This window comes from Peromyscus leucopus, chromosome 15, assembly GCF_004664715.2.
Source record: "Peromyscus leucopus breed LL Stock chromosome 15, UCI_PerLeu_2.1, whole genome shotgun sequence".
NCBI lineage: Eukaryota > Metazoa > Chordata > Mammalia > Rodentia > Cricetidae > Peromyscus > Peromyscus leucopus.
In genome coordinates this window covers 1,598,229-1,611,409 of record NC_051076.1, presented here as the reverse complement: position 1 = coordinate 1,611,409, position 13,181 = coordinate 1,598,229, and the positions used below count along the sequence as shown (strand labels likewise).

Sequence of the window (13,181 nt, the reverse complement as noted above, 5' to 3'; positions counted from 1 at the left end):
CATGGGAGACCTTGCCTTGGAGGAGGTGGGAATGGGGGATTGGTTGGGGGAAAGGCTGGGGAGAGGAAGAAGGGAGGAGAGGGGGATCTGTATATAAAATGAATAGAAGATTTCTTAATAATAAAAAAAAATAAAATATAAGAATTTTAAAAAAAAAGTTGAGTTATAACAAGTGTATTCTTGGTAACTTAAGAATTCAAAGTCTGCTACTTACTGTAACAAAGATGCCAGGATTTAACTTTTTTTCTTAATTCAATTTGATATTCCTCAAGGTATTTCTAGAGATCTCTATGACTTGATACCCTGTTGTCTGATGCCAATACATAGATTAACCTAAACAGTATTATGTGTCAGTAGGGAAAAATTTTAAATATATACATGAGAGTGAAGTCAATCCGCAGAACAATTTATCTGATATGATCCTATTTGAGCTTCTGTGTATTTGGTGTATATGTTAAAGAATCAGGATGTGTACCGTGTGTGTTTGTAGCTGTCCAAACACAGCAGTGCATAGATACCATTATGTGGAAAGACACATGAGAACTATAATGACACTGACTTTGACTAGGGATAAGGAAGACATTTTAAATCATGTCTTTTGATAGTATTTGATTTTTTATCATATTCATATAGCTTATGGTTAGAAGAGACTGTCCTGTGCAGCCCTGAAATAACTTGTTTTTACCTAAGTATTCCATGCAAATATGATTAACTTACTTTACGTATCTTGATTAGGAAACGAAAGAGTTAAGAGATGTGTGGGGGTTGAACGCTGTTGGTGGTGATGTAGACCCATGGGCCATGTTTTGTTTTCCTCTGTGGCTTTACCAGTGCGTTATGCATAGGTGGTTCTGGAGCAAGTGAACAAGAAACAGTAAAGAAACTGTGGAAACAGTCAATACAGGTTATCTAACTGGTAATCCGAATGTAGTTGTCACCTGTGAGCTCATAGGGAGTGGCACTGTTAGGTGGTGTGGCCTTGTAGGAGGAAGTGTGTCACTGTGGAGGGGGGCTTTAAGGTCTCCTGTGCTCAAGCTCTGCCTAGTTCAGACCACTTCCTGTTGCCTGTGGGTCAAGATGTAAGAACTCTCAGCTCCTCCACCACCATGTCTGCCTGCATGCTGCTTTGCTTCCTGCCGTGATGATAATGGACTAAGCCTCTGAACTGTAAGTGAGTCACCCCAATTAAATGCTTTCCTTTATAAGAGTCACCATGGTCCTGGTGTCTCTTCATAGCAATAGAAACCATAAGACACTGACATACTGTTTTACATGTTCCAGCTTTAGGTTTCACCAGTCTTTACACCCTTGGGAGTGGTTGAGCTACAGAAGCCATGTAATTTCTGATGTACTCTTGTAAATAGAAAGAAGGACAGTAGGTACTTTTTAGCCTGAATTAATATTTGTTGCTTATAAATATCATTCTAGATTTTTAAATTCTAAGATATTAAAACCACCTGGAATGAAATGAATGATAATTATAGCAATACCAAATGCACAGAGCACTAGACTAAGTGCTTTGTACAATTACTGGTTTAGTAGTTACAGCAGCCCTCTTTTAGAGATGCATAAATCAGAATGGTGTTTAGCAATAACCACATGTGTTTTCCCCTGCCCCCAACCACTGCACCCTAAGATCATTTTCTCCTAGAGCCTGTGTTCTGGTTCTGTCAGTTACTTCCTGTGACCTTTTCAGCTCTTCAAACAGTTCAGCACCATTTTTCCCTGTTTTTCTGCTGACACCTACTTCGCCTTCTTGTGGATTTATTATGTTAAGTGAAGTAACATTTATAAATGTATAAATGTTTGTAAACATAACCATAAAGCACTAACTAATTTAGTTTGTTATAAGATTGGACACCAATAGTTACTGTAAAGAAATAAAATTGATGCCATATATAAAGTAAAACATTGATAGGAGAATGTGGGTATTTTAAAATTGGATTGTATGTGTGATAATGTGTGAAGAGATATTAAACTAATAAGTTAGTAAAGCTATTAGACTCAGATGCCACAGTAAGATATCAGATCAGGAAAGATGTTTTTGAGACAGAAGATAGTTAGCCCATAAGGAAAGTATAAACACCTCAGAAGAGCCACACTGAGAGGTAAAACATTTCTGCACTGATGATGTTGCCTCCCCACTTTTACCATAGGGCATTTCAAAAGACACATGAAAATAAAGAGCTCCTCAGATGCTTGGTGTGTTTCTTTTTGTCCTTTGGGCACATGTTTAAAGGTATTTGGACAGGTGACTGTCATGATTCAGAGGCTGTTGGTTCTCCAGTGTAAGGTTTTAATATGGAGCAGGAACTTGCTGGTGTTTTTGGAAATGACTTCCTACTTCTAGGAGAAAGTGGCCAATGGTTGTTGAATTTCAAAGTGGGTAGGAATGCCTGCCTAGAGTGACACTGAACTTGTATTCACATTCTGTTGGCTCTTTCCTGGGCTAGTGATGGAGGCTGTAAGTCTCTTGGATGTGCACAGTGGCAGCAAGCCATAGTTTCCATTTCTGCTGTGGGCTAATGAGGGTGAACAGCCAGTGCTGTGCTGTGTTGCTAAGCTATAGTGCATGGTAGGTTAAATGCATTTTGACATTATGATATTATCCACTTGCAGTGGGTTTGTTGGGATTTAACCCTGTCACAAGGGAGAAGCATCTGCAGGGGTGTGCTAATGGACATGTGTCCCATGCCACCACACAGGGTTCCACACTGGATTTAATGCTTTGCACTTGTCCTCTACAAATTTTTAATAATTTGTGAATAGTTTCATTTTTGTGCTGAGACCTGTGGTTTGTGTGGCTAGATGGGCATCTACTCCTGAAGTTGAAAGTCTGAGAAAGCTAGCCTAAGGAAAACAGCTTTAAAATCTCTCAGGCCTGGAGAGCCTCATGTCATTTCTTAGTAGAGTACTCGCCAGATGTAAACTTCTAAAAATTTACTAAGGGCCTGGATATTGCAGAATATTTGTTTAGCAATGTAAAGATGTGTTGCTGTTTTACCTTGCCTGCCTGTGAGACCTGATTGGTCTCACAAAATCAGAATGGCCACCAGCAAGGGAGAAGGTGGAACTTCCAGGCAGTGAGAGTACGTAGGAGGAGGAATTGAGACTTGGAAAAGAAAGAAAAGGAGATGCCAGGGGCTGGCCAGGCAGCCAGACAAGGAGGAAGCTGGAAAGTAGGACATACAGAACGAAAGAAAGGTAAAAAGCCCCAAGGCAAAGCGTAGATGATTAGAAATAGGTTAAATTAAGTTAAAAGAGCTAGTGAGGCAAGCCTACGTTAAGGCTGAGCATTCATAATTAATAATAAGTCTCGGTGTCTTTATTTGGGAGCTGGCTGATTGTTGACTACACCTGGAAATACAGTTAACATGAAGGTACAGGAGTACAGTGGAGGGACAGCATGCCATCATGGCTTTGCTGAGCCTCAATGAGAGGGTCTTGAGAGACTGTGGATAGTGTCCTTGCATAGTAACTGAACTCTTCGATACACAGAATGTACTTTATTTAGATAGTTAATGAATGTGTACAAGATGATGTGAGTCATGAGTCCTACTATAACTTATATACAGAGACAGAAAAAGTCTGTAATTTTATTACTATTATAGTTTTTAATAATGTTTTCATACAGTGTATTCTGAGTACAGTTCCCCTCCCCAGCTCCTTCCAGATCTTCTGCACCTCCTCACCCAACCACCCAACCAATTCCATGACTTTCTCTCTCTTTTTAGAAAATAGATAAGTAAACAAAACAATTAAAAGAAAAGGTACAAGAAACACATACACACAAACACGCACAAATAAAACCCATAAAAACACAAAATTGGAAACATAATATGTAAGCAAAAGACCAGTAAGACAAAAAAATGCCCAAACAGCAATATGAGACAAAAAGTCTATGAAAACATCATTGAATTCATGTTGTGTTGGCCATCTATTGCTGGGCATGAGGCCTACCCTGAAGTATGATGAATATACCCAGTGAATTTTATCTATTGGGGGAAACTAAGGTTTCCTTAGCAAGCAGATGTCAGTTGGAGATAGCTTCTGGGTTGGGGAGGGGAGCTCATGTCTACTTTCCCTTCTCAGTGTTGGGGCCCCATTTAGCTTGATCCTATGCAACCCCCATGCCACACAGTCTGTGAGTTCATATGTGAGTCAGTCCTATTGTATATGGAAGACACTGTTTTCTTGGAGCCCTCCATCCCCCTGGCTCTCAGAATCTTTTGGTTTCTTCTTCTACATATTTCCTGAACCCTGAGAGGAGAAGGTTGATAAAGACACCCTGTTTAAGACTGAGTGTTCCAAAGTCTCACACTCTGTGCACATTGTGCCTGTATTTGTTCCCATCTGCTGCAAGAGGAAGATTCTCTGATAATGGCCGGTTGAGGCACTGATCTATGAGTGTATCAAAATAATGTCATTAGGAGTCATTTTATTGCTGTTATTGAAGAAAAAAAAAATAGTATTTGTTTTCCCCTAGGCATGGGCCTATCTAATCTTGAGTGAGTTATTGTTTTATAGATGCATCGGTTGGGGTCGGGCACTGCCCAGTCCCTTGTTCTCTGCAGTTAGATCTGTTGGGGTTTTCTGCCGTGGTATCCGTCTGTTGTAAGGGATTTTCTCTGATGAAGGGGTAAGAACTAAACTTCTCTGTGAGTACAAGCAAAAGTGTTTCTAATTTAGGGACCATGCTGGTGTAGTAAAGTGGCTGGCACCTCCCTAGTCTCGAGTAAATGGCTAAGTTCCCAGTCCCAGCCGTAGGTTTGCCTCTTGTCCAGCAGCCTTAAGTCCAGTGGGAGCTGCTGGACACTGCCAAGGTGTGTGCGCCTCCGCCGCTGCGCCTCCGCCGCTGCGCCGCCATCGGGCGTCTCGCCGTGCCGGCAGCTGTGTTCATATGCATGCATGTGACAACAACTAAACCCGGAGGCTATGGGTTTGAGAGAGCGAGGGGGCACGTGGGAGGGAGAGAGGAAAGGAAAGTAGGGAAATGAGGTAGTTTTGTGTGGTATGTAACACACAATTATATATCACACACACACACACACACACACACACACACACACAGTGCTTTATTTCTGCTCTCATATGTACAAAAGATGTCTAACAATCTCCATTACCCTTTTGTATATTCATTAAGCATTGGTCTTCTTCCTTGATTGCACAAACTACTCTTGCTTACACTATACTTAGAGGCTATTGCTCTAATTTTGTTACAATTAAGTGAAATATACTATGTATTTGTTATACTTATTATATGTATTTGTTTTAATATGGTTATATTAAAATGTGAAATAAACTATTTTGACTTTTAAAATGCATATTCTGGATACCTGTAATTAAGAAATCTTGGTACAATTTAAGGATTTTTTGTTTTGTTTTCTCTTTTAGTGTGTTTATTTTTTGAGGTTATAATTGTATAATTGCTTCCTTCCCTTTCTTTTTAATCATCCTTTGTGTGCCCCACCTCCCACCCTGTAGTGTTGATTCATCTAAAACACAATTCCTACACCTAGGGTTCAGGGATTATTTCAGAAAGGCAGGGCAAAAAGATTCTAAGAGCCAGAGGAACAGGGGTTTTGCTGAGATTGTTTTTGATGTGGGATCTCATTGAGGATGACTTTGAACTTTTACTCTCCCTGCATCCACCTGCTAGATAGCAGGCATGCGCCACACGTCTCATTTATGTGGTGCTGGGCATGAATCACAGCGCTTCATGCCTGCTAGCCAAACAAATGGGTTACCACCCCAGCCCCAGAAAAGCTTCAGTAACTTTTTCTTCTTACCTAGTTTTGTTACCGCTTATTTTCAGTTACTGTTTCCTAGGAAGTTCAGGCTATTTCTGAATCAGTACTTTTTATAAAACTTGTTTGTGACAAGGAATAGACATGCATGTTCCTCCCATGCAATGACAGTTCTTTGGTTTCAGTATTAATGACTTTGATTCAATTCTTCTCTCATCTGCTTTGCATATTCTATGTTGTGGTTATTAAATTTCAGGTTTTCTTTTTTGATGATTTTTGAAGAGCAATACCTTAAATTTACCACTGTCTTAGTCACTGTTCCATGGCTGTGAAGAGATGCCATGACCATGGCAACTCTTATAAAAGAAAGCATTTAATTGGGGCTTGCTTACAGTTTCAGTGGTTTAGCTTGTCAGGATGGAGAGCATGGCAGCATGCAGGCAGACATGGTAATGGAGAAGTAGCTGAGAGTTCTACATCTAGTTCAGCAGGCAGCAGGAAGAGCGAGAGACACTGGGCCTGCTTGGACATTTGCAACCTCAAAGCCTACCCTCAATGACACACTTCCTCCAACAAGACTATACCTCCTAATAGCGCCACTCCATGGTGACCACGCATTCAAATCTATTAGCCTATGGTGGGCATTCCTACTCAAACCACCTCAACCATTATTAAAAAGTTTGGTCATGTTGAATTTGGTAAACTAAAGAAAAGATTACTAGTTAATAGGGCTGTTATCTATAATGTATATTTTTCTTTTAGCAATGTTTTCCTCTTATAAAATGATACCTTCATTTTGAGATCTTCCCTTATCTCAGTGTACCCTGTTTTGTTGATCCTTAAGGGCAGGGAACAGATCCTAGATCATTTTTAGTAATTATAATTTTGCTCTTTGTAGTATTTGTATGATGATAAACAAGAAGGGGATCCATAGTGAGAGCTGAGCTATGTGCTTTTTTTAAAGTGAACATGTCAAAACTTTGAGTTAATGTTAATTTTGCACTTTTTAGGCTAATGTTTCAGGTGATCACTGGTCGTCCTTGCTTCAAGAGGCTACAAGCGAGGCCTTGAAAGTTTGCTTTTGTCCTCTGGCTGTCTTCTTGCAAGCTTTGTTACAGTTCAACCGCAAGATGGGAGCAAGGTATAAGAAATCTGTGTTTTTTCTTGGCTTAGAAATCCTACTTCACTGTACAGCCTCCTAGGAAATGATCAAGGGAGGATTTATAATGAGATAAACTAGTGTAACAAGCCTTGGGATATTCTTATATTTCTACTTTCGGAACATTTTATTCTGTATTGCAGTGAGGAACAAAACAGTTCATGTTTATTTAACAAAAATTTGCTACATGGATATGCATATGACAAGTTTGGCATGGTAGCATTTCACGTGAAGATACCCTTGAGGTTTTTTATTTTCTTCTATTTTAGGGTAAGCCATCAGTGTAGTGTGGATTCTAGAAGCAGACAGAATCAGAGGGACCCTGACTGAAGGTTATATTAATAGAAGTTTTGCTAATTTAACAAACTGGAAAAATTAACAAATGTTGAAAAAACAGAGCTATTTGTAAATATGTGCTTTCATGTCTAGAAAAGTTAAAGGCTATTTGAAATAAAACAAAATTTTGGAAATATTATTAGAGTTTGGGGTGGAAGGTCTCAAATATGAAGAACATTACTTAGAAGTCATATATATGAGTGGAAAGTATTTAAAATTTTTAAAAATAACATGGTTCTACTACATCAACCATATTAAAACAATGAACATTACTGACACTGAATACAGAATAGGTATTATAGAAACAGAGTTCACTATTATACAAATATGCCCCCCTCAAAAAGCCAGCCCTCACAAGTAAGACTGAAGTATGGACTAAGATCCTGCAGCTCGTCAGCAGTTCTGGCATTTATAATATTTATCTAGCCAGAGGTGAGGTGGGGTGGGGGAGCCGCGTGCGTGCGTGCATGTGGACAGTCTCCCTGAGAAGTGTTGTCTGTAAACTACCTAATGAGTCCTTCCTGGTGATGCTCATTGTGAGCTGCAGAAGAATGCTAGCTCTCGGGTGACCCTACTTTCTGACCATTGTTATCGTTTTCAGAAATTAGCCCCTAAATATGCAGTCTAGGAAGAAACTGTGATTATGATGTAATCCTGTGTGTAGACTTCTTCAAGACAAATTCTTCAGTTCTGCTCGGTCTAATTGCTATTTATAGGATCCTTCTATTTGGCAGTCCTGAAGTTAGTTGTTTTATGTTATTTCTACCCCTAAGTTGTTTTGAGGGTCATCAATGTTAGTAAGTTAGGAGAGAAAAAAAAATCATAACTGTAAATCATTTTGTAATTATATGAGTTGAGTTCACATATTGTACATGTCCTTGAAAACACTAAAAACTTGATTTTACACATGTGGCCTATTATACAGTAATATATTTCTTGTTCCTATATATCATGGCTGTGTTATTGGTTGTTTATTTATTTGCTTGTTGGGTTGGTTGATTAGTTGGTTACTTAAGTATTTTTTTCTCCTTGTGAATTTTCTAAATTTTTGAGATAGGGTCTTACTGTGTACCCCAAGTTGCCTTGGACCTTGTGAGCATTTTGCCTTCACCGTCTCAGAACTAAGCTCACAGGCATTCACCACCATGCCTGGCTGATTTTTCTGCAACTGTCAAAAAAAGATACAGGGTAAACATCCAGAAATGCTCATACAATTTAGAATCTTCTCCTCACTGTATGTTAAGTGAGCTTTAATTTGTATGTCTGCCATAGGAATAACAACGGCAATAAGATTGTGAATATAAGTATGACTAAATGTCATAGGGCTTTGTGTATACAAACATTTAATAAATAATTATTTTCTTATCAATAAAAATCTTAAAGTAATCAGATAAGATTTTCAAATGAATGTGAGACTAATATATAAAATCCATCATAGTAACTTAAATGCTCTGCAGTAATTGTAAATGTCTTTCTTCCAGAGAGACACGTCGACTCTTGGAGAGAGTGGTGTATCAGCCTGGTTATCCCACCTCAATTGTATCAACTGCACGCTGGTACCTTTTGAGACACCTCTATGCGAAAAATGACTATGAGCTCATTGACGTAAGCTGTTAACTTTATTTGAAAAACTAGAGTTATCTTTTCAAACTTACCCTATTCTTAGTGAAATTTTAAAAGATGAATATCAAATTCTTTGGCCAAAATACTACGATTAATGTTGCATCTGCTGAAAGTAGATAAATAGATATGTACATGGTTTGAAGGTTTAATGTAGTTAGTGTTTTACATACATTTGTTATAAAATTCTCACCTTGGTGTTATAATACTGAAAGCTGAGATTCTTTGGCATGAAAAACCAAGGTATTAAAGCTGTGCTTAAAAATAGTTAAGTATAGATTCAACAGGAAGACATACTAAGTTTTCTTTGAGTAACCATTTAGAGTTCAAAATCCAAATTAATGCCTAGTACTAAGGGTAGAAGACATTAGTTTAAAACTCTCTCAGGGCCAGTTGTGAGCTATGTTCTAAAGAATTGCATAGGAAAGGCTAGTGAGATAATATCAGGTATTACGCTTGTTATGAAAGCCTGACTTGGATCCCTACAGCCCACTGTGGAAGGAAAAGTGACTACTGAGAATTTCTTGTGACATCCACAAGTATCCACATTCACCTCACCCCTGAATATAATAGTGAATAGAATTTATACTTCCATCAATGTGTTTTAGGTGCTTTGATTTATGACTTTCTCTATTCTGTTATTATAAAAATAGCTTGAAATTGTTAGCCATGTTGGGGCATGGAATATAAGGTAACCTAAATTTGAGTACTTGGGCATGCTCCAAGAATAAACATATTTGGCTCCAGAATAAACTTTCTCTTAGCCATTTAAATAAAACAAATAATTGCATATTTTTGGCAATTTAGATTAAAAGCTGTTCTCACATACATGTCTATTTATCAGTGTAGTTTTACAAGTTTTCTTAAGTGGAAGAAAAGGGGAAATGTTAAGGAGCTTGTCTAAAAGGTAGTATTTTTTCTGTTACCTGTGTCTTCACAGCATGACAGATATGAAAGTCATTTACGAGATAGACAGAGGTTTATAATTGAGAGGTGCTAATTCAAAACCCTTACCTACCAAATGCATAGGTGGTTTAACAAGTGTTCGTTGCATTTCTGAACATCTCGTGAATAGGGTCCCAACTGCTCTTTCTTCCAGGTAATCTTTTTATGGTGTTTTTACAGCGAGCAGCGTTGGGACAGATAGTGTCTCTAGAATAAGTTCCTCTCATAATGCACCTCACTGCACAGGTGGGGAACTGTATATATCCATCCACATCATCCCCTGGAGGCTTAGAGGACAACGGGCATGGAGGCAAGTGTCAGTGTCTGTGCCCCTGGCTGAACCATTAGCAACGCAGCCAGTTGTCTGACCAGAGTCTGTGTTATCAGGCAGAAACTTGACATTGCCAGGCTCTGTCTTGTCAGTTTGCAAGAAGAGCAAGTCCCACACTTTCCACAGTACTTGATGCCTGACATGCAGAAAACAGCCGAATGATTTGATGGAATTGCCCCTTCCAGCTTGGGGCATTTGTGAAAAGTATGAAAAGCTTCTTGACAAAACCAAAGCCTCGAGCTTAGACTCATGGCTATAGACAGGATGCTGCCATCCGACAGTTCTGTATGGAGCCGGCTCATGTGGGGTGAGAGTTCACAGGTGACAGGAATGCACGCAGAACCCTTAATTTTATGCACAACTGATAATCATAACAATCAAGATACTGACATTTTTACTAATGAACAGTCGTTAACTTTAATTAATTAGTAATTTATGACAGCAAAAGTGAACAGCTGCATCACTGTAGGTGGTGTCCCTTTGAATATCGCTTCCCGAACTGTCTGTGATTTCCCTCAGGTGTTGGTGAAGAATGCTGAAACTCACGGTGATAAAAGAACATTGGATCTGAACGAGAGGCTGTCGTCGCAGTAATCTCAGGCTGTGAGACTACGTAAGAACTGAAGAAAGTAGGACAGGCAGTGACGAGTTCACCAGAACAACTAGTCTAGGACTAGAGCTGTATCCGCTGGGCGGTGGTGCACGCCTTTAATCCCAGCACTCAGGAGCCAGAGGTGGGTGGATCAATGTGAGTTCCAGACCAGCCAGCAGCACACAGTGAGATCCATCTTGAAAAAAAAATTTAAATAATAAAGCAAATAAATTAAAAGCTACAGTTTTAATCATCCCTTGCTTTTCCTTTTTTAATCTAGAGAAGTTGAAGTTCTTATGTTAGGGCTGTAACTTTCCAGTAACCCTTGGTCTGCTTTTAACCTGAAAGACGTCTCTGACTTGGTCCTTAAGGAAGTGAAAACCTTCACTCCCTTACTTGTTTTTGTTTGTTTGCTGGTGTTCTTTCCTAGACGGGGTTCTCTGTGTAACCCTGGCTGCCCTGGAACTCAGAGATCTGCCTGCCTCTGCCTCCTGAGTGCTGGGATTAAAGGTGTGCACCACCACCACCCAGCACTAACCGTTACTTCTTACATTTGCACTGGTATAATATGGTGTCTTTTGGAGGTTGCCTTTTACAATTAAGCCTTTGTATCCATTTTACAAATAATATGAAAAAGTAAATTTTCATTTTTTTTTTTTTTAAATTTCAGAGTTCTTCAGACCAAGTCTTGGTGAAATATACATGTGCTCGTGTAGTCTATCTGGCTAGTTCCATCTCAGATCCTAGTGAAGGAGCCTTACATGAATGCTTGTAAGATTTTGACTGCTAATGAATATGTCTATAAAGTTTAAAATGCTCAGTTACCTAGTTGCATTTAAAAACAAATATTAATGAAAAATATGTTGAAAATGACGCTGATAATTTTAATTATTCGTGCAATTTCTTCATGATGAAAAGACATGAACTACCTGAAATAAAACAAAAATCAGTGTCTTCTTTTTTCATATTACCAATATGAGACATGGTTTTTAAGTTGGGATTTAAAACTTAAAAGCAGAGTTACCTATTTTTTCCAAAAAGTAATTTATATATTTAAATAGCCTGTATGTCAATTACTTTGGATTGTGGTTTTCAATATTCCAGTCGGCATGGTGTTACATGCCTTTAATACCTGCCCTTGGGAGGCAGAGGCAGGCAGATCTCGAATTTCAGATTAGTCTGGTCTACATAGAGAGTTCCAGGACAGCCCAAATTACATAATGAGATCTTGTCTCAACATTTTTTTTCAGATGTAAACATTTATTGTACAGAGGTATGTGGCAATATAATTTAGTATATGTTTTTTCCTAAGCCAGCAGGCTCATTGTATCATTTTCTGAAATCATATGAATTGATAATATCTTTTAATTAAATTGTGCTTCAGAGGTTATTTTCTTAGACAGAACTGTAACCTGGTATTTCCCAATTGTGGTGGAACATTATAATCACAGTCAGAATCCTTAGGATGGAAGGGATCAGAACTCAGCCTTCGGATGGAACCTGAGGCAGTCCTTAATGCTAGTACAGACCTGAACACACGTGGTCCTCTGCTTATTTCTCCCTGGTCCTCCTCCTAAGCGATCCAGTGTTTATAGCCTGATCCACAGGCAGCTGGAGATGCTCTGCAGGAGGTAGCTGTCAGCCTGGTGCCCGCGTCCGTCCTTCCGTCTCCTGCTGGCTGAGCTGCTGCCATCTGCCTGTGTTAGTCACTGCCCCGCTGTCGTCCCCCTGCTCTCTGGAGGTGCCTGGGCTTCTCGAGGCTACCTTCTTCCCCTCTAGATTATGTGACCAATTTTTGGTTTAGAAAATGCATTCACTTAGGATTTGTGTACTGAAGATCACTCCTCGTGTGTTTGGCCTTTGCTCCAGCCCACATTCAAGTGGTGACCTTTGGATTATTTTGCCAAGTCTGGAACCTGAGTCTTCTGGAAATTGGGGCGGTAAAAATGTCTTTAATATCGATTCAGATCTTCTTTTTTGCATTAAAATGTACACATGCAGGTTATTTTCTGCCAAACTTGAGATCATCTTTTTTTACCTTCTCCTTTAATATTAATGTTAAACAATATTCTTAAAACAAAGTCAATTTGAAACAAATAAACATTATAAAACTGTAGAAAATTGAGTTAAATTAAAACTAATTTCTCCAAGGACTGGTATTTCATTGTTATTGCTACATTTGATTCTAGAATTACAATGTGTTTTCTCTCTCTTTTTTTTTTTTAAACCCACCATTTAGCTACTAGATATTTATAGTGTTATTTGGCTCCCAATGGTAGCCTCCTGTGGAAACACGTTTCGGCTCATAAGTGGATTCTGAACCACTGTTTATTTGCTTGGAATCACTTGTCATGTTTTTTGCAGTGTCTCTGCTATTTTTGATCAGAAAAAAAAAGTGAAGTGTTATTATATTTTTGTAATTACCAAATGAGCAATTGACAAGTTTTCTTT

The 13,181-nt window shown here is 38.8% G+C and overlaps 1 protein-coding gene across 6 annotated transcripts in view; it reads left to right on the top strand.

Annotated features, from left to right (window-relative positions):
- Nucleotides 1–12,883, top strand: part of Ttc37 (tetratricopeptide repeat domain 37) — a 102,493-nt gene extending 89,610 nt beyond the window's left edge. For 5 of the 6 annotated variants that reach the window (XM_028894020.2, XM_028894019.2, XM_037211092.1 and 2 more), the window contains 4 exons: nucleotides 6,758–6,888; nucleotides 8,724–8,847; nucleotides 10,658–10,751; nucleotides 11,401–12,883. In XM_028894020.2, coding sequence (XP_028749853.1) covers nucleotides 6,758–6,888; nucleotides 8,724–8,847; nucleotides 10,658–10,732 — 330 coding nt within the window. In that variant the 3' untranslated portion in view covers nucleotides 10,733–10,751; nucleotides 11,401–12,883. Of the gene's footprint in view, nucleotides 1–6,757; nucleotides 6,889–8,723; nucleotides 8,848–10,657; nucleotides 10,873–11,400 lie in introns of all 6 variants that reach the window. The other variant, XR_003737003.2, reaches the window with a different exon arrangement.
- The last annotated feature ends 298 nt before the right edge of the window (nucleotides 12,884–13,181 follow it).